General features: G+C 39.9%; 4 protein-coding genes across 15 annotated transcripts in view; 2 read left to right on the forward strand and 2 right to left on the reverse strand.

Moving 5' to 3' along the window:
* LOC145433716 (echinoderm microtubule-associated protein-like 6) overlaps positions 1 to 2,328 on the forward strand; it is a 228,902-nt gene extending 226,574 nt beyond the window's left edge. For 5 of the 11 annotated variants that reach the window (XM_080310904.1, XM_080310910.1, XM_080310906.1 and 2 more), the window contains 4 exons: positions 644 to 777; positions 1,105 to 1,170; positions 1,510 to 1,570; positions 1,771 to 2,328. In XM_080310904.1, coding sequence (XP_080167030.1) covers positions 644 to 777; positions 1,105 to 1,170; positions 1,510 to 1,534 — 225 coding nt within the window. In that variant the 3' untranslated portion in view covers positions 1,535 to 1,570; positions 1,771 to 2,328. Of the gene's footprint in view, positions 1 to 643; positions 778 to 1,104; positions 1,171 to 1,509; positions 1,571 to 1,770 lie in introns of those variants that run through there. The other 6 variants (XM_080310909.1, XM_080310911.1, XM_080310913.1 and 3 more) reach the window with 4 other exon arrangements.
* A 428-nt stretch (positions 2,329 to 2,756) lies between these two features.
* Positions 2,757 to 5,645, reverse strand: LOC145433731 (uncharacterized). Its single transcript, XM_080310927.1, has 3 exons — positions 5,428 to 5,645; positions 3,262 to 3,323; positions 2,757 to 3,168 (listed from the first exon to the last, which is right to left on the reverse strand). The coding sequence occupies exons 1-3, from the start codon at positions 5,543 to 5,545 to the stop codon at positions 2,998 to 3,000; spliced, it is 351 nt and encodes a 116-aa protein (XP_080167053.1). The 5' UTR covers positions 5,546 to 5,645; the 3' UTR covers positions 2,757 to 2,997.
* Positions 5,646 to 6,280: 635 nt separating this feature from the next.
* LOC145433729 (pseudouridylate synthase 1 homolog) lies at positions 6,281 to 15,450 on the forward strand. Of its 2 annotated transcripts, none has more exons than XM_080310924.1 (9): positions 6,281 to 6,456; positions 6,518 to 6,703; positions 11,313 to 11,415; positions 11,869 to 11,997; positions 12,855 to 13,030; positions 13,894 to 14,032; positions 14,098 to 14,236; positions 14,295 to 14,406; positions 15,316 to 15,450. In XM_080310924.1, the coding sequence occupies exons 1-9, from the start codon at positions 6,379 to 6,381 to the stop codon at positions 15,448 to 15,450; spliced, it is 1,197 nt and encodes a 398-aa protein (XP_080167050.1). In that variant the 5' UTR covers positions 6,281 to 6,378. The 2 variants fall into 2 exon arrangements, with proteins under 2 accessions (XP_080167050.1, XP_080167051.1); XM_080310925.1 differs by having other exon boundaries at positions 15,319 to 15,450.
* On the reverse strand, positions 15,381 to 21,321 carry LOC145433728 (RUS family member 1-like). The gene is made up of 9 exons (XM_080310923.1): positions 21,048 to 21,321; positions 20,914 to 20,973; positions 19,877 to 20,009; positions 19,770 to 19,815; positions 19,216 to 19,346; positions 19,042 to 19,154; positions 16,576 to 16,837; positions 16,397 to 16,519; positions 15,381 to 15,656 (listed from the first exon to the last, which is right to left on the reverse strand). The coding sequence occupies exons 1-9, from the start codon at positions 21,204 to 21,206 to the stop codon at positions 15,451 to 15,453; spliced, it is 1,233 nt and encodes a 410-aa protein (XP_080167049.1). The 5' UTR covers positions 21,207 to 21,321; the 3' UTR covers positions 15,381 to 15,450.
* Between the last annotated feature and the right edge of the window lie 203 nt (positions 21,322 to 21,524).

Consider the following 21,524-nt stretch of genomic DNA (forward strand, 5'->3'; position numbering starts at 1 on the left):
TTTTTTGAGAATTTTGGTTGAATATAGGGTAAAATTCGACTGAGATACAGTAAATCAACACTGAAGTACCGCTCGGGCGGCTATTTCGGGAGCGGAGCCGGAAAGTTTACTTTTTTATTTTAGTCAATTAGTCAACCAACGCAGAATTCAACAAAAGTGTGAATTTCTGGAGCCGAGTCAGGAAAATGACCTTTTTTTCAGTAGTCAACCAACCATAAAGTCAGGAAAAATTCCACCATTTTTTCCGAATTTTTCTCCAGTGTTGTAAGTCCGAAGATTTCGAAAAAGTGTCCTCTTCAGATTTCCAAAATATGGCAACCCTAAATTCTTGTAGCTTGCAACTTCTTTGTGTATATGATACTGCCACAATCTTGGTTCTGAAATCGTACAGCGTACCATGTTAATATAACCAATAGGTACCGGGGAATTTGCCAGTGGTGGCGTTTGAACGCACAGTGTTGCTAGCTTTACAAATAGGAGCTGGGGCACGGGAGGTTGATTTAGTTGTTCAAATGCGTAGAACCATGTTCAAGTGTTCAATAACCTGGATTGGCCTGTCAATTTATGAGGATCCCGAAAAGCGGCGTAATTTTGCAAGATCACAAATAGCGTTACCCCGTTACAAATCCGATTAAATTCACAGCCGCCACCGCGACGGCAAATGATACCGTCTAAGTTGTCGGCGAAACGTCCGCCTCCCAATTCTAAACGAAAACCTCCTCCTAGCAACTGGATGGATGATTTGAAGGAACGAAACAGGACAGCTGCCAAAGCACGGTTAGTTTTTTGCGGGACTGGAGCGGTGCTTTGGCACACGGCAGCAAAGCGCAAACGACAATTATATTACTGAAAATTAGGCAGCGCAGTGCTGCCTAATGCCGGGCTGTTGGTGATGTTAATTTGTGCAAAAAAACTGCAATACAATTGACACTGGTAGTCTAATTACCATTGATAACACTTGACATGTAGAAAATGCTCATGCAAGTAATATTTCAGTCTAGAAACTCTGGTGTTGCCTGATATTTCTGCATGTGAATAGTTTAGTAGTGCGATCTCCATCTTTTACTGTCTGGCATGCCAGTCTGAAATTCATTTTCGTTCAAGATACCGCTCCCATAACCCGCCTTCGCATCGTCGTATACCGGATGAAGAGCTCAAGTATTACTATAAGTTAGTTTCACGATAATTTGTCGCAATGTAGAATGCGTAGCGGCACATCACTGCGTGCAGCATGGATTGTTTTTGGTTTGAGATTTGCCGTTCAATTTTGGCGGGATGTCGCTATGAAGCCGTTTCCGATTGATTTGATATTTTCGGCATCAATGTCTGCGAGGGAAACTTTCAATCTTCAGTTCAGTTCTAACGAGCGTGGATATGTATTTCCTTTTTATTGCATGTTGCATGAATGTCGTGAAGATTTTTATCTAACTTTCCACGTATTTTATTGGCTTGCACTGATTTCAGAATTAACCCGGTTCGTTGGTTGATATTTCATTTTCGCTATTTCAGATTCGGCCGGGTGCCAAGGTACTAGATTGGATCGCTCAACTTGAAAAATGTAGGACTTGAGGTAATTTTTTAATCTGTTTATGGTGATCTTTAACTTATTTGTGATGTGTTTGTCGCCCTTTTACGACTATGTACTTTATCTATCACTTTACTTAGTTCAATTTGTTAAATAAGCATGACAATGTGCATTAATGATGCTGCGATCTACGAATAAATTGAACCATCCCATCGAGTATTTGTGATAATGATTTTGTTTTGCAGGCTGTCATCACGATTTCTCTTGTGCATTACACTTGGTATGATAAGAACATGGATATTGAGACGCTGATGGATATTGTCGAATACGTTCTCTGCCAGCTTGCAACTGTGGTCCCCAGTCCTTGATAGGAATTATGAGATCCACAGATGACATTTTAGTCAACTCGTACAGCTTTTTATCTTATCATTTCGTGGGGCGATTGGCAACATGTTTTGGTTATTTGATACCGACTTGTGCTGAGTGTTCCTGGAAGCCTCAATGTCCAGAATCTTGGAAACTACCGAATTGCTCTGTCATTGTGATGCCCTTATTTACACAGATTCCTTTACATCATACCACCCAATCCTCGCAAGTTTATTCCTGACGCATGTATATTTTTGTACGCATTCCTGTCGCAAGTATGGTACTCATTTCTAAGCTGGAGCTAAAATCATAGATATTTTTTATTTGGTGCTGCGGTACAACTCCGTAAATGTAATACTGATACAAGTGCTAGTTGCTTTTTCTGGGCATATGCTACCCATCTGCTGTTTATTTAGCAATCTGTCTAGAATGTGGTGAAACTTTTTCTGGGCATATGCTACCCATCTGCTGTTTATTTAGCAATCTGTCTAGAATGTGGTGAGACTAAGGGAGAAAATTAGTTCAGCTGCCATTTATGTACAATTGTACATGTCTTTATAATTACATTCACGTACAATTGTTTTACAAATCATGTTTGCTGAATCATGGCTGTGTGTGTCTTTTTTATAATGTGGATATATTTTGATAATCACTTCTGGCACTTTATATGGTACTGTTCTGACAATAAAAAATTTACAGTTACTATTTGTGTCGAATGGGTATTACTTTGATGATGTAGTCAATTAACGTTGCTATGTATACACGGTTACAATGTAGGAATCTCCTGTGCTAGCATTTCGTCTCGAATGACTGCGCTTAAAAACACTCCCCACTCCCCAGCTTTCATCAACTTCATAGGCAGTCTAGTTTTTGGTCATTTAATAGAAAGACATGGATAGTGGCATATATATATATATAGAGAGAAACATTTTTTGCAATCAGGCAGTCCATTTTAGTTGTGATCCAGCAACCGAAGTTCTCGAGCGACGTCAATTAGCGGATAGTTTTCATCAGTTGTCTCATCTTCATGCATAACTTTAATTGCTGCCGATTTCATATATTGCAAAAGCCAGCACGGTCGACATCTGATAACTCCTGGCAGCCAGTCAGTGAACAGCAGGTCTGCTATTTGAAAGTCTACGCATTTCTAGCCTTGTTTTAAGTTTCGTTGACATTTCAGCGACATCGTCTTTGCTAGAAATCAGTTGATCATTCATCTTTTCAAGTTGATTTCTTCCTGCATGAATGGCAGTCAAGTTCTTCAATAATTCTCGAACCTGCAATATCACCATTTATTAATGCAGGAAAACAGCTGGCGATAAGCAGAACAAGGCGACAATCTATAGAGCTTATGGCAGGGTTATTATTACCTTCCGGTAGCAAGCTTCCACATCCCTCGATTGTTCATCGGATTCAGTAACAGACGTAACAACTGTAAAATCAATCATTGTTCGAATGCAACGGGTAAAATATTCCACTAAATCTTGTGTAAAGGGTCAAATCAATTTTGCTAGCAATAGATACAGTGATGCGGCAATTTTTGTCTCTGCATGGAACTAGCAACTACTGATTGTCTTGGTTGGTTGGTGTCTAATAATCTAGCGTATAATTTTGTTGGCACATTTGGTAAAGAATTTCGCTGGCCAGATGCGAGAGTAGCAATTAGAGCAAGTATAGCATCATACATTCAGGATGCACATCATACAGCACGTAATCATATTAATGGCAGAGCCATACTCAGGATCATCATTGAAGGCAAGATCATGCTATTTCGGTTAAGTGGCTAAATAAACATGATGAAGAATACAAATCCACCACAACAGTTTTTACTATTATTGATCATCTAAGTACCCGTAAAACGCACAGCATTATTATCAAAACAGTGTCATACTCGCACTGCTGACTTCACCTATTCGTAACACAACAGAGACTGATAGAGCTATATACGTTGACAGGTTGACTGAGGTTAATTGTCCATGCCCGGTTTCTGGCCCTGGTTCGTTAACTTCGTTTTCATTTTTATCAGATAAGATAAACAGAATAGAAGGTGTCGAAATGAATTGGAGTAGTCTTTCAATCAGACACACACATTGACCTACTGGAACATGTAAACCCAGTATCCTGGCGGGAATAACTGAATACACTACAAAAAAAAATTAGACAAATTTGGTCTCAATGTCTCAAATCGATTTTTTACAAAAAAAAAGTCTTAAAGACCAATTAGTCTTACCAAGTACATTCTGTCTCAAATCGATTTTTTACAAAAAAAAAGTCTTAAGACCAATTAGTCTTACCAAGTACTTTATGTCTCAAAAGTAAGACAGAAATTGATCGAAAATAGTAGCAGTGCCTTGGGGGCATCCTTTCAATGTTAGGGGTCTGAGCGAAGGGGAAGGATGAGAGAGACCAGAATTTGCAGTGTTGAGATGATACTGTACTAAGGAGTCTACAAGATATTCACTAGATATAGTTATCAAGGTACATGCCACTTACTACTCACATGTACTATTCAGATCAATATATATATATGGTTGTCTGAGTCGAAAATAGCATTTATGGTGAGTGGGTAAAATGAGACCAAAAATACTGCACAATTCGTCTTAGAAACAAGACCAAAAAAACTGAAGCATCAAAAATTATCTCGATAAGCTAGCTGTGTCTGTGAAGTCCTTAGATAAGTATTGTCCCTCTCTCTCCCCCTTCACTCAGAACCTAACATTGAAAAGGATGCCTCCAAAGCAGTGCTTCTATTATCGATCATGTTGGGTCTTACTTTTGAGACGGAAAGTACTTGGTAACACTAATTGGTCTTCAAGACTTTTTTTGCTAAAAAAACGATTTGAGACCAAATTTGTCTAATTTTATGCTCTTGGCCCATGTCAACTTTCGGGTCTCATTTATAAGACCACAAATCATGTCATTTCTTGATTAGTGAAATTTGTCTTAGAAACAAGACCAAAAATACTGACACATAAAAAACTGTCTCAATAAGCTTGTTATGTCTTAGAGCTCCTGACCCATGTCAACTTTCCGGTCTCATTTTTAAGACCACAAATCATGTTGTTACTTGATTAGCGAAATCTGTCTTGAAAACAAGACCAAAAATTCTGACACATCAGAAATTGTCTCATTAAGCTAGTTATGTCTTGAAGCTCCTGACCCATGTCAACTTTCCGGTCTCATTTTTAAGACCACAAATCATGTCGTTTCTTGATTAGCGAAATTTGTCTTAAAAACAAGACCAAAAATACTGACATATCAAAAACTGTCTTAATAAGCACACTATGTCTTATGAGATGCGTTTTATTAGTCTCATTTTTAAGACCGAATAATTGTGACAATTATATATGGTCTTGAACAGCTGAATCAGTCTCAATTTTAAGACTTTAATTCATCAGTGAGACTAAAATTGCTGAAAATGAGACCATATCATCCTCATTTCTTAAATTTGAGACCAAATTTGTCTAATTTTTTTTTTTAGTGTAGGAAGCACATACACGACAGTGACTACAGTACATTGAATGAAAATGCCTCACCTTTTGATTCTCTAAAAACCGGGTCATCGCTCGATGCACTTACAACATCTGCAATGATTGCATCGAATGACGGAGGCTGTGGCCGACGCAAGGTATCACCGCCCTTTTTGTTCACCATACTCGTTAACAAACTTCGATAACTTTCAGATCCAGAACTGAACAGAGCAGAGATCTCCCTCCAGCTGTTCTCTCATGTGAGTCTAATGTGCAAACCTGGATAACGCATTCGATCCCCCATGGAACAACTCAGTGGGAACAACAGGTTATTTGAACCGGATTATATTCTGAATTCATACTCGGCAGCAATTTGATAGAGTAGTCAGTGGTGCAGACATACCTTACGCAGACGTTTGTGGATCAGGAAAAATGACCTTGGATAATCGCCTGAACGGATTTACGTCTTCATAACGAATACGCTCAAGCATTACTCATGCGTTTTACTCGCTACAGCGACTGCATGTGTTGCCGACGAAGCGTAGAACTTGTTTTGGTGTTATGATTTTCGCCTTGCTTGGAAAGCGTCGTAGTGGAGTTGGTTCATTCGTTTAACCGATTAGCGCCGGCCAATTCTACTTCTACTCACACTTAGTAGATTCTTGTGTCGCTACTTCTTATTGAGTAGCTTTCATGACTAATTTGACCCTCTCTGCATGTAACCGGCCAGTTTACGAAACGGTTCATTCCATTAGAATTAGAATCTAAGTGCTGTTGTGGGTCATAAATTTCAGTTGAATTGGCAATATTGTAACGTATAAAAAAATTATATTTGTTCAAGTTTTTCTAATAATTTATGATGAAAATTTGAAGCAATGCTATTACTTTGATGCGATGTAATCATTTCACGATTTTCTTTCATCATCTCTTTATTTTCAAGGTATACCAGGAAATTAGTGTATTAATAAAAGGTATCAAATCAGAGCATGCGCATACTTTTACCTTGAAGGATTGAAAATGACTGGTTGGTCTGATGAACCCAGAGATCCTAGCATTGTAATCCAAACGGATCTGGTAGCCGCTCCTAAGAGAAAGGTATTGCACTTGACTTGTTTTAAGCATCAATCTGTTGCTTGAAGCTGTTTTTTTCAACTAGGTTTGTCTGTTACTTGCATTTTGCGGTAAAAATTACTACGGTCTGCAGCTGAACCGCGGCGACACGTCGCTGCCAACAATCGAGGGTGCCCTTTTCAGAGCTCTTGTCGATGCCAAAGTCGTTCCTGAAATATGTTTGGAGAAAAGTCAACAGATGAAATATTCTTCTTCATCCAGAACTGACAAAGTAATGTTTTCATTTTCTTTCGTATTCACTGAATTAGTTTCAATTATAAGAGGTTGAATCTTGGTAGAAAAATTGCATCTGGGTATAGCTATCATAAATGCAGCACTTGGTTCTTAAACTTTTTTCCTCCAGCACCCCCTTTCAAAAATTATCGGGCTCTAGCGCCCCCCCACACACATATTGTAAGGACTGTAATAGAGACAAGGGGTAAGAGGGAGGGCCGTAACAGCACTTTGTCAGCCCCCCTAAAAAACGATCGTCTTGCGCACACATATAGCGTGATAAACCAAACGTCTGGTGGCTTAGCTCCTAAGATCCCCGTCGTGATTTCGATGGTCAGCAAAGTGTGTGTGGCCTGGTCGCCCTAGGCGCAAAAAGTTCAATAATGCATGAATGAATAGGTGGTAATTGCATATATATGTCGCTATAAACTTTTTATCCTCTCAGTCCGCGTAATCAGAATTACCAGTAGCGCTGAGTGAGGTGAAAATGAAGGCCACGTAATTAATAATTGAACGTATTCGGGCGTGCCTGTTGGTACAGCTACTTCGGTATATGTTGTTATTTTGTTACATGTTGTCCGCTATATAGTCAAAAGATATTGAAACGCGTAAACATATTGAACTAAAGTAAGCACACGATTCAAAATTGATGTTTCTTCACCAGTTGGCTAATAATTTTCCTCTGGTGCATGGATGTTATTTGTCCTGGGGGTGCAGATTGCCACGGCATGATAATTCGGCACGAGTGATTTAAGCACCTATGGCCAATTAGACTTATATACATCGAAGTTTATGGTCAACATAAGGGCAATCCTCTGCGGCTAAGGTTTTCTCGCTGACGATCTTTTGGTACACTTTTCAGAGTCCCCTATTGGCCGGAAAGTCATATGTCTTCGTGCATCATGGCGTAATAATGGCCGACGCCGAAATGCCTATTTCTATTTTCTATAATTATGCGTACTTTTTCGTGGGGGAGTCGTAAAAACATATGTAATTTATGTTCATTCACCGAAATAATTTAGGGCACACTTCAAGCTCACCGATTGGGGGTTTAAGTTGCAGCAGTTTCGGTCCTGGTAAGAGGTCAAAGTCCAGTCGGTCTCTTCGGGACTTTAGTATTGGAAATATCTCGAGCTTTAATCGCGCTCGAGGACCACTCGACTATGATAAGTCATATAATAATTGTATGTGGTATATTCAGGGTCAAATCAAGGCTGGTATAACAACAATCGGGTACGGTACGGTCCCATACCCTGTGATTCGAACCATCCAATGCATGGAAATTAATGGTATTGGATTTTTTTTAGTGCTTTGTATGACTAAGTAACTTAACCGAGAATTGGATGTATCTGCTCATACTGAATTTGTTACTGTACCCAGTAGGATTGTCCAAAATTTGGAAAATCTTAAAAAGTCTCCGTGATTGTGTCTCATTCTATGAATTATTGATGAAAAATAACAATTAGCCTGAAAGAAGCTTACAGGAAAGCCGTTAAGATTTCGGTCAAAGCGTTTGAAAGTAGCTGCTCAAGAATGGGCGTGCCACCGACCATAGAACGGCGAGAAGACTAGTAATCAAATAACCACGGCTCTTGATTGGCTAATCGGCTATGCTCCAATGATCACGGCAGCAGCAGCTTGCTCATTAGGTGTTCAAGAAGTCTGCTACCGGCGGGGATTCTGAGTGCGCATTGTTAGTATTTTGGCAGGTGATGAGTCAAGATTAATTCAGGACATGTCGAGTTACGAAATACATGATGAACAAACAACACCTGCTTCACAAAACCTTTTACAGCATGACTGCTTTATTGTGAACGAAGCGGCTGTAGCCTACATGCCGTGCTTTCATCGAGGAAAAGCAAAGGCGCTTATGCAAGTGGTGAACGAATTCCCCGTTTAAGAAGGGATACATCATCAGTGAATACAAATATAAAGCTTGACTATGACACTATACTTTGTGTGATCCTATTGGATCCAAGTTGTAGTATATAGCTGAAGTTTTGAAGGTTCTCGGGATCGACTGAATCGGCCGGTTATGCTTGGCAGTTATAGCCTACTTACAGCAAATTGAATTCACTTATAAGAGTTGTCAAAGTCCTTAATGATGCTGCAGAAAAGAGGTGTAAGGTAAGCGCTGGATATGATATCCAAACTATGCTGGATACTATATGCAGCATAGTCTGTGCTTTTCTTCACACCTCTTTTCAGCGGGATCAATAAGGACTTTGGCATACCATATCCAGCATAGCCAGTGCCACCTCTTTTCTGCATTATCATTAATGACTTTAACAACGCCTACAAGTGCATTCAATTTGCTGTAAGCATCTGATAAGTGCCAAGCATAACCGGCCGATTCCGCCGATCCCTAGAGCATTCAAAACGTCACCTATATACTACAGCTTCAGCCCAATAACATCACACAAAGTATAGTGTCATTGTTAAGCATTATATATTTGTATTCACTGATGATGGATCCGTACTGAAACCTTGAATTCGCTCAACACTTGCGTAAGCGCCTTTGCTTTATCTCGACGAAAACACGGCATGAAGGTTTCAGCCGTTTCCTTCACAATAAAGCAGTCATGCTGTAAAAGCTTCTGTGAAGCAGGTGTTGTTTGTTCATCATGTATTTCGTAACTCAACATGTCCTGAATTAATCTTAACTCATCACCTGCCAAAATACTAACAATGCGCACTCAGAATCCCCGCCGGTAGCAGACTTCTTGAACACCTAATGAGCAAGCTGCTGCTGCCGTGATCATTGGAGCATAGCCGATTAGCCAATCAAGAGCCGTGGTTATTTGATTACTAGTCTTCTCGCCGTTCTATGGTCGGTGGCACGCCCATTCTTGAGAAGCTACTTTCAAACGCTTTGACCGAAATCTTAACGGCATTTCTGTAAGCTTCTTTCAGGCTAATTATTGTTTTTTATCAGTAATCTATAGAATGAGACACAATCACGGAGACTTTTAAAGATTTTCCAAATTTTGGACAACCCTAGTACGCAGTTATTAATTTCAACATGAATGTATTCCAAACAAAGCAACTCGTATTATGTAAAGATCATGTGAGGTTGTGAACCACAACACTAGATAGTATCATCCTTTATGATACGATGAAGAAATATTATGACGATTTAATTTTGTAGCTCTCGAATATAAGTATATTTAGTTATTCATTTCGTGCGCAAAGCTTCAAAACGTATTTATGTACAAGGGGCTCTCACTCTCGAAAGTGATATACAGAGCCTTCTTCTTCGATTTCCACACGCTGTGCTCTGCGGGATATAGTACCTAGTTTGAATCATTTTGTTGTAAATGACCCTAGCAAGCGTGACTGCAGTGTTTTAACGGGAAATTGGCGATCTAAAAGCATGCGCGAATCATTTTGCATGAATTATAATAACCCACTACATTTATGAAAACATATGTAGCAAACATAGTCGAGTGGCGCGACCAAAAACTTCGGGATTTGGCATGTTTTGTGGAATGAATACTCATTAAGGATATGTCCTACTACATCATCTACTGCGAATCCATTTTTCTTCAGCGCCCCCCTGATCCCAGCGCCCCCTGAGTGTTTCCGCCCCCTTCAAAATCGCCAGCGTCACTTGGGGGGCGCTGGAGACAAGGTTAAGAACCACTGATGTAATGGATTGGGTGATGACTGATGATGCTTGAAATAGATCCAATTTTGGGCAATTCTTCGTTATTCCCCACACATCGAAAAAATGATCCCCATGACACCAATAAATGCTTCCCATGAACATTACCAGAAAAATTTATAAACGTCAAAATGAATTGTATTTTGGGTTGGGGTGGGGTAGACGGATATTAGGGATAGGATATTCGGTGGGTTAGGGTTAGGATATCCTAAGATTAGGGTTGGGGGATAGCCTATTAGGCTCGGGAGGTATCAGGGATGGGGAGTGGGAAATTAGGGTCTACCCTACAGGGTAGGTTAGGATATCCTAAGTTTAGGGTTGGGGATATTAAATATGGGGGGTTAGAGTCAAGTTTGGTATATCCTAAGATAAGTGTTGAGGATGGGGGATATTAGGGTGGGTTAGGGTCAAGGATGGGGTTAGGATATCCTAAGATTAGGGTTGGGGGTGAAGATTTCCATATTCTCAACACTAATCTCGGGATACCCTGACCCCAAATTTAACCCCAATCTTGGGATATCCTACCTTGACCCTAACCTACCCTAGCACCCGCGTCCCGCAGCCCTAATCTTAGGATATCCTAACCCACCCTAATAACCCCTTCCCAACCCTGATCTTAGGATATACCAACCTTGACCCTAACCCACCCTAATACCCCCTTCCCACGACCCTAATATCTCCCACCCCGACCCTAATATTCCCTTCCCCGACCCTACTATCTCCCACCTGACCCTAATATTCCCCTACCCGTAATCCCAACGCGAAAGCAATTTATTGTGACGTTTATAAATTTTCACATGTTCATGGGAATCATTTATTGGTTTCATGGTGATCACTTCTGGATGTGTGGGGAATAACGAAGAAGTGCCCAATTTTGTTCGTGTGGAAATCACATGTTTGATTCAGAGTGGTTATTTTGGGTTATCCAGGATTATATTTTCAGGGTGTTTCAACATGCGGACTTCCGGTTTCTCTCAAGCTGCGTGCGTGCGATAATGCGGTGCAGCTCATTAACGAACACTTACCAGAAGATATTCGAGTGCTCGGTGGGTGTTTTTTGTTGAAGGCGCTTTGCTAGGCCATGTATGACTAATACAGTTCGTCGAGCCATAAATCACTTGACCACAACATTGTTGCATGAAAAAAGATTTATTATAAATACCTGCCTGTGATTTATTTAGAATTTGCACACGTTTGTTCATGTATGCAAAGAAATTTCTAATGCTGGTGATGGCAAAGCAAACATATTTTTGAGCCATAAATACCTTTATTATTTAAATAGCATGATTTTCTGATCCATTCGACATGCATATACTAATGTCGTCAAAAGATATCAGTGAACCATCCAATAACAATAAGACACTGGTTATTAACGATTGCTGAATGCGTAAAGCCAAAAAGTAGGTAGGCCTACAATTTTTGGGGTGATGTCAATTGATGGATTAAATTAAGCTGTGATTATCACAACTTCTTTTATTGAAGAGTGAATATATATTAAGAAATGAAAAGAGTAACGAAAAGTTTCCATGCCAAGAATCAAGCCGACGCACGAACCTACTCTTACACAATGCCAACGTTTGCTTTTGATAAAAATGTGGAAGATAAGGCTGCATACCGACTCGGCGAAGGTACATGAATTTTGAAGGCTTCAACTTTTGTATAACTCGTTACCAGCATGCAGTGTTGGGATGACGCGAGTCATGACTTGACTCGAGTCACCTTTTTCGTATGACTTGACTTGACTTGACTCGAGTCACTTTGCTAAAATGACTTGACTTGACTTGGCCTATCAGAAATGTGGATTGACTCGTGACTCGGAGAAAAATTCACGAGTCAATTTCAAGTCATCAAGTAACCGGTGTCGACAAGCTTACTTTGTCGTAAACCAGTATAGTGAAGTAATTTAATAGCAAAATGTATATTTCCCTTTTCTGTTCTTACTTTAACCAAACCTCTTGTTTTATTGAAATTGAATTCGAATATAGTTTACATATAGTCCTTACCAATTGGCGCAAGCTCGAATTGTATCATATCAATTTTTAATGGGTAATGAATTGCATCTTATCAATTCGTTTCTCTGTTCTCTATTTTGGCTGGTAACTATAAACTGAGGCTATGCAATTACTTACGTAGTTTAGCAGTTCTACGTAGCCTATATGTGAGCGATACAGCGCCTTCTTGTGTGTTTATCGGTTCAAAATCAATGACCACTCAACCTGTATTTCAGACAGCTAGTGAAATGCAATGACGTAATCATGCTTCATACTTGGAAAGGCAACTTGACTTGAATTGTGACTTGACTCGTGACTTGACTTGACTCGACTTGACTCGAGTCACCTCCAAAAATCGAGTGACTTGACTTGACTCGAGTCACTTTCGAAAATCTATTGACTTGACTTGACTCGAGTCAAAATGTGCAATGACTCGTGACTCGAAGGTAGTGACTTGATCCCAACACTGCCAGCATGTTACTCTGCCCTTACAGGGAAGCTGACTGATATCAAGAGAGTTCTGACCAAATACAAGGGAACTCATTCGTTTCACAATTTCACTTCCGGCAAAAGGATGGGCGAATCGAGCGCGAAACGATATATCATCGACTTCTGGGCGGAAGTACCTTTTGTGCACGAATCCTTGGAGTTCATCACGCTCAAAGTGAAGGTATTCAAAATGTTTGTGTCCGTATAGGTGTGGGCAGAATCGAGAAGCACCTGACCAATTATTATCGGTTTTCTGATAGTATCGAGTCGATGTCACACTTTTAAAGAAAGATAAGCAGGCTATCGTCCATTGGTTGTCGAAAATACCGGCAATTTTTGTGACGTCACAACACGGTTGTAGGAAGTGAGAAAACTATAATTTTCCACTGCTAGACTGGGAATAATGATTTCATTCATACAGCTTACAGATGTCCAGATGCATCTTACTAGTTTCTAGTCTATGTCATGTCCAACCAGAGACCTGACTATAAAGATGTTCGAACAAACACTCTGACTTTTTGGAAATGCACCTTAGGCTAGATGCCATATCGTTTGAGAGTTGGCTAGATGTAGCGGGGTTAAGCGATTTTATTCGTTTCAACTCAAATATCCCATATAGCGTAGGCTCTTTAATAGAGTATCACTCCTATTGACGTCATAACAATATGGAGAATTTAGAAAGTTCAAATATGCAGCTTTTATATGACCACAGAAAATAATGTCCATTATACACTATGTTAGATAACTGGGTATTTTTCGACTGCATCTCTGAGACAATGCTGCGTGTTAATCACGACTTCTCAGCAATGTCCTACTAACGTGCGTAGATTTGTGCTGCGTGTTATTGACGATGCTACGCAACCGATCGAGTTTTCAAGGATTCCACGGTAGGAAGAAAGTATCGAAACTATAATTTCGGTACTCAAAAATATTGTCTCTCACTATTCGACTTGAACCATCATGATAAATACTCGCTGGGGGAGAGGTTGCTTGGAACACCTTATCTGTCTGTGATCTTCTGGGGTTTCACTACTATGTTTACAGGGACAAAGTTTCATGATACATCAAATACGCAAAATGGTCGGTCTACTCATTGCGATGATCAGCGGAAGATCGTCGGACGACCATTTCGATCGTGCCTTCTCTCTACCGCTGGAAGATATCCCGAAAGCGCCCGGAAACGGTACCGCAATCATTTTTTTTCTCTGATAATTTTTCATGCCCGACAATCGACGTTTGTTTCGATAGGTTTAATACTCGAGCAGGTTCATTACCAGGCTTACAATAAGAAAAACGGGCACTTGCACGGGGGCGGTCTTGACTGGACGTCATGCGAAGAGAAGGCGGCGACGTTCATGAGGTCAAAGATTCTTCCGATACTGTACACGTAAGGGATGAATGATTCCGTCGTCGGTGACGTCGCTACGACTTTATTCTTTGAAAAGTGAGGAAATTGAGAACGGCTGCATGGAGAAGTGGTTGGAGGGGATGGTTAACCACGATTTTACCGGTGTGAGGCCGAAGGAACAGTGGAATGAGCAGATTCTAGAAAGACAGGTGGGGGAAGAATTTTTATAAGTTTGTTCACTGATGTATCACGGTCAGAAGTTGTCAACATAGTCAGTGTATCTACATCTACTCGAGTAGAAGTAATTTCGTAATCTTATACATAATTACAAGTAGAAGTTTTATCTTTAAAGCTAAATTTACTTCCAAGTAAATTAGAAAATGGTAGGTCTGAAAATTAGTTTTTAAAAAGTAGATTTGATCTCAAGATGTCGCATACTTTTAGCAGAACGGAGGAGTTTTTGAGAACATGCATATCTACAACGATACAGTTACCTGATCGTTAAGTGATGTTAACCAATTGAAAACCTTCTTTCTGTTTCGAAAATCTAATGTGTATATAGTGAGTAGTTTTGAGTCGAGCCTCATAAAACGGAAATAATTTTTCGGGGACATTTCGGAATGGTGCCGTCAGGCGCTGCTTATTCTCAAGTAGAAGTGCAAGTAGTCTGAAAACTCGACCACGCGGTGGAAGTAGACAAACCCTGCCAAAGTACTTTTGAAAAGTAGAAGTACTTGCCGACCGCGACTGATTACGATCTCGTTGAAAATGCGTTCTTTGTGATTGTTGATTGTATATATTCCATTCACATAATGATGTCTTAGGATGGGTGCCGGAAAAGTCGTGTTCTAAATTGAATTGAATTTTCTTTCCAATGATCAGTGGTACCAAGTTATTTTGAATTATCTTCAAATTGCTGACGATTCCCCCGACGTCTGTCAGCCTAAAATATTCGGGTTTATTTCAATAGTTATATATTATTCAATTGTATGCTGCAGTTGTGACCTTCAAGTGTCTCTTCAAATAGTTGGACATCGAATTACAAAATGATGCAATGTTTGTTATTTTATGGAATGCCGGATGCTTTTAACAAATTATCCCAGCTATCAATCCTTCAGCAGAAAAATACTGACTCCGAAACCACGCCTGCCAACGAAGACCCTGCCAATCACCCAGCGACGGAGACAAGCCCAATTGATGATATTTCTCAGGACGAACCGGAGAGTAAAAGAATGAAAGTGGAAGAGGATTAATCAATCTCGTTTGCCCGACGACCATCGCCACTCGTCGACTTGGAGCTGATGACGGGTGACGTCCCATCCGCGCTTTCCGAGTTCTTCGACAAAGTTGGCACGTCCGCAGTCTCGCCCGCCGGTTAGCTTCAGGACTTCTGCCTTGTGATACGCCTCGATAACGTCCTTTGGCGATGCCGTGTCTCTGAGGGCGGCATAGTATATACCTGGGCGAGGGTGCAATATGAGTGAGGTGCATTGGGAAAGGGATCTTGTTAATTCACGGGGTCTAGTGTATTTACTTATACACAACTGCATGGCCATAACCAATCACGGCTCACCATGAATATGTCAAAATTAACGGTGTTGATAATTCGTTTAGGTTTAAGGCGGGCAGCTTCCGGTCCCAGCCTGATATGGGTACTTATGAAGTACTTGGCGATCCAGTTTCCTGCATCGATACACCAATCGCGGACTTATCCACCTATACAAGGAGTATATCGTGTTTAATTCAACTTGAAGGTTAAAGCATAGTGACCGAAAGAGTATTTATTGAATTTATTAATGTAATATACTTCAATAGTTGTTGAGTCTATGAGAAATCTGTGGTCGATCAAAATTGTTAACTGGAACGCAGGTATTTCTTTTTAACGCTTATAGTTATAACTATGTAGATCCACAAAAAAAACTAAAGAAAATCACCTACAGGCACTATAATTCAACATAGTGAGTATTTGCGGCAGTTCGGAAATAGTCTGATCGGGCTGTACGTTACCCGCCTTTGGGTTACGGTATGCCATCAGTATTCATTACTCGCAGCTGTGCCCCAGCCCTAATGTCACGATACCCCAACCTAGCCATATCCCGTAACCCAAAAATGCCCATCATAATTTTATGTGTTCATGGGGAATACTGGTTGGTGATGGTCATGTTGTTGTGGATTAGAAGTACAGTAGACCCAATTTACCTTGGTCGTTATAGTTCGATATGGCTTTGTTGTTTTCCATGGATAACTCTTGGATCAATCGTGACGAGTCGATTTTCAGATTGTCTATTCGGCAGCCCGCCTTGATCCATGTACTATCGAACCCTTGAATAAGACAAGTGTCGAGCAGATGTTTTTTTTCTCAATAAATCCTTCCATACCTCCGTTGATTGGTTCTAGTGCATTTGCCTTTTTCGGATGCAGAATTTCTCTGCGCGGATTCGTGTAATAGTGGTCAAAAACTACTTTGAACCGCGCATAGTTGAGAGTGTCCATGACAACACACGTGACGGCTTTGTAGTTGGCGAATATGTGCAGGAATGTGAAAATGACGAAGAGGGTCCATATTAGTGGAGTGTTGCCGGTTACGGTTGTCGCGAACGTCAGATTGACAATCAGGGCGAGTAAGTTTACTAGTGTTTCCTGTAATCGGAAAGTGGATTAAATTCAAGGAATTCATCAGATTACCAACCCTTGATTTCTAAATGATAAAGGGAACAAATATTTAAGAAGAGTCCTGAACAAGAGGTCTGACTGACTTAAACCAAGTTGGTGCGACAACTGCTATTTCTTGCATTTTATGAAAAGTTTTAATGGGTCTACAATATCTTTCAACAGTGATTTTTCAAGTGAACGAGTCATTTTGAAACACCTGCTGTGAGTCAAAACTGCTTCAACGGAATCATTAATAACGATGAAAGGCCTAGAAAAGGGGAGGGCAAACTTTTCAGCTCGCGGACCGCACTACGATAAAATCGTATTTATAAGCCAAAAATCAAGCTTTTATTCGACTAAATAAAGCAGTGGTTCTCAAACAGTTTTGACTGCGACCCAAATCTGAGTTTTAGTGGCATCTTGCGACCCAAACCTCACACATCAAATCGCATACGTTTTAAATATAACTATGCTACATTTTACAGCATGTGTACGATACGGAGAATGCGCAGACATCAGTCGTACACAATTAGGGCTGCATTTAAAACAAACATGTTCAAAAGAAAATGCCCACACACACAATGCTAACATCAGCATGTAACCTTTAAAGGCGTTTCAGCAAAGGGCTTACTCTATCAAACTTGCCTATTTCACGTTCTTCTGTGGGGACGACATCAACATAATTTACTATTGTCCCAAATAATTCGATTGATTTATTTTGCACCTCATAATTTTTGATAAACTGTGCCTATAATTAGGATGTTTGGATTTAAATGGTGACTTAAATTGCAGCAACAAATTCATTATAATAATGTCATATTATGACAAGTAATACATATTGCTTTATCATCGACGCCGGAACACAAGTAAGCCTGCCTATCAGTTGATTCTTTATTGATTGCAGCATTCATCTTCAACTTTCCGCTTTTTGTATTACTTCGGAGAACTCATTAAGTTTGAAATGATTTGCAACTAACTGCGCATATGGAGGACGAATCTACGAAAACCACGCACCAATCGGTTTATCCAAGTACAACACTGAAAGTTCCAAGCAGGGTTGTAATGACTCGACTCGAGTCACGATTTTCTGATGACTCGACTTGACTCGAGTCATTTTTTCAAAATACGGAAATGACTCGACTCGAGTTAATCTGTGTATTGACTCGACTTGGACTCGAGTCATTGCGCATGACTCGAACCAAGTCATTGACTTGAGACTCAGACGGCCAAGATCGACATTTCATTGTAATTCCGAAGCCAACACACTATTGGGATTTCGTCTGTTGGTACTGGTACTTGAATATGCGACCAGAAACTGCTAATAGTGAGGAAAATTGGTATATTATAAATGCGAAACATCCGATATCACCAAACAGAGTTATAAAAAGTGGGTTTACCAAGACTTTAACTGGAAAATGAGCAGTCTTGGACTCGGACTCGAGTCATAATTACATGACTCGGACTCGACCCTCTGCTCGCTGACTTGGACTCAGACTTGACGGTGAATTGAAATGACTCGACTTGACTCGAGTCAAAACTATAAAAGTGAGATTGACTTGTGACTCGGAGCCTTGCGAATTGGCTACAACCCTGGTTCCAAGGTCATATCACAATGTGATTTTAACTCATTTCCGTTTCGATTTTCTTGGATATTTAGCAATTGAAGCGTTTCAAAATGCGTAGGCCCTGAGGTCGGGCTATTGTGCTAACAATAAAATCAGAAAATGCAATAATGTCTTACTCAATATCATAACAAAATATATTAAGAAGAAGGTTAATCAATTCGATCTAGTAATTTGATTCTTTACTGGAATTATCAATATTTGTATTGCGTTTCTCGATGCCTTCGAGGGCCGTAGTTTGCCCATCCCTGGTCTAGAAAGATTTGAAGAATCTTCAAAAAGATTTGATGGCTACTTGCGAAATTGAAAGACGTATCTTCGCGATTGACTCATAATCACACTACAAATAGAGCCATTCTCGTAAATTATATTCAGTTTACAGTAGGCTTTTGCACACTGTTCTTATGATAATTTCACTCATAACAGTGATGCAAAACTGCTCCTGAAACTACTCTTTACTTTTCAAAGTCTAAAGTGTACAAAGTAAGTGATTTTATCCTAAGAACTGTTCAAGTAGCAGTGGGATTAGTCTAAAACAACAACTTGAGTAAGTAGTGAAGGTTTATGTACCTGAGATCCATCTTTGGCTGACACATCAGCCATATTATTTCTTTTAGCCTGATGCATCGTTAACGCAGCTCTGGTGCAACCGCCGGCAACCCCAACAAGAGCAAAAGCAACACCTGGGATAATCAAGTCATATTCTTCCACTAGAACATGTTTGCAACCCAGTTCATGTCTCACCCGCCATGCATGTAATAACAGTGAAATATTCCTTAGGGAACATCGGTGCGATAAGCGTCGTAAATATGGCACAATCGTTTAGAACATCTGCGAACAATCGCCACTTTTTAGCATCCCGATCCAAACTTGCTCTGAAAGTAGTCAGAATTTTCTCATCACAGGAATATTTGTTCATAATGACAGCCCCATACAAACATTACAACCGGACACTTGATGCAATGGTCTTAATATGAGAAAATTAAGTAGTAATATGATACAGGACCCAGCCCCAGACATAATGTTACATCAAGTCTCGTGAGACATGAATAATATATTTGCTATAGTGGATTGCATTTAGTGTTGGTATATTAGGCTTCTAGTGCTTTTGGCACCACTCAGTATTATAAAAACTTTAGAGTCTGGCAACTTTCTGAAATGATAACGATCAACAAAATAATGGATTCAATTGTTTCTAATGGCTTTCAAGGTTTAACAAGGTATAAAGTGAAGCATGACATGCAATTGTACCACTGCACCGGGAACACTAAATTTTAATCGAAAGTTAGCATAGTTACCCTTTATAGTAGGCAAACGCTATTCTTCCCACCATCCCTGTGCCATCTGAAGTAAATTTCGAAGCCTGCAGTCACATGAGAATGATTCAACACAAAGAACCCCTCACCCTTCAGCAGCCATGTAATAGTCGCACTCGCAATGTTTGCCGTTTCATCACCAACACCCGAACCTTTGAGAACAGCTTGAGTTGCAAGTGCACCAGTGATGCTACTGCAGAATGCTTGGATGGTGTCCCATACCTGAAGGACATAAATTTGGGCCATATGCTCAGTGAGGTCACATAATTCAAGATAATCATCGGGTAATTCATACTCATGTGTCAGCATTTTTAAATACACAAGGAACAACTACCAATCCTCAAAAATTGACCGCCATTGCTTCTCGCAATGAATCAACAAAGTGCACATATAACAAACATATGAGTCTACGCTGGATGAAGAACAGCGAATTAAAAAGATGAAAATCCTATTAAAGAAATAGAAGACTCGAAACCCCGATCTCCAACAAAATATAATGTCTGAGTTTGGAAGTTGCCACAATGTCAGTGTAGACAAACAAAATATCAAAACTTTGTCATCCACTCGTTAGTATAGTGAAAATGATTCAGTAGGCAATACCATTAGTACTACTATGTCGTGTTAAACTTGTGTTTAGCAATCAATGTAATCGTGGAGGAAAGAAGGACGAATAGGGGCACATTCAATTCTACATGTTTGAACTTGTGTGGGATTTACATTGATCCAGTTGAATATTGGAACTGAAGTTTTGCTGTTTGCGCTAATTTGTATGGAGATAATCAGTATGATGTCCTGGAAAGTCGTTATTTCAGACTGTAATCTGCATATTTGATATTTCGTTCCTTCGTAGTGTGACCAAGTTCTTCGTATTTAATCACAACATCCCACCTGTCCATGCAAATTAGACGTGATTCTGCAGATATATTTTCATAGCTCGGATTTCGATACCTAATACGATATTGCAGTGTTGTGTCTGCCCTAGGCTATGCCAGTCATGCTTTTGTCGGTTTCTCTCAATCAAAAGTATCATTCTATGCATATGCGCACATAACATTGGTAAAATTCGAATTGATATGTAATCAATAAATTGTACTGAGAGTATTATATATAGGCTTGTAATGCTCACTTGATATTCGAAGTAGTCTTCACTGACACTTTCTGGGTAACCTTCGGGCAAAAATACACGCTGAAAAATAGATAAAGGACATATCGTTTGAAAAATGAACGGTATTTACGACCGCACGATAAATCGTTTATTACCCTGATAATTTCCTTGGTCGACGACATGTCGTCCGAATTATTCAATAATCGGGCTTTTGTCGAATACGCGTCACGTACATAATGTGATGGTTTGATATCAGATCTAGACCCATACCGTTCGGTGCATAGAACTCCACCAACATCGCTCAAATCCGTCATGTTTTACAGATACTCCTTAATTCTCATTAATATTATTTATGTTTACCAGCAAACGTATTAGATCAGACGTGGGGATCTCCCCTTGCCGCCGTGACAGTTGACAAGGACAACCACTGAGGTATATAAACAACAGAAAAGAGGATTTAAAATTTGTACATCCAAGTATATGAATAATTTCGTTGTCATGTCTAAATCCAAGTCCAAATCCGATAATGAGTTTATGACAAAAGTCGCATGACAAATTTAATATCAGAAATTTTATATACAAGTCCGAATCCTTATCCGGTGAAAATCATCAAATCCATATTTTTGTTCAAA

This window comes from Botryllus schlosseri, chromosome 2 (assembly GCF_051294905.1).
Source record: "Botryllus schlosseri isolate E-star chromosome 2, Bs_hap1, whole genome shotgun sequence".
Classification (NCBI taxonomy): Eukaryota; Metazoa; Chordata; class Ascidiacea; order Stolidobranchia; family Styelidae; genus Botryllus; species Botryllus schlosseri.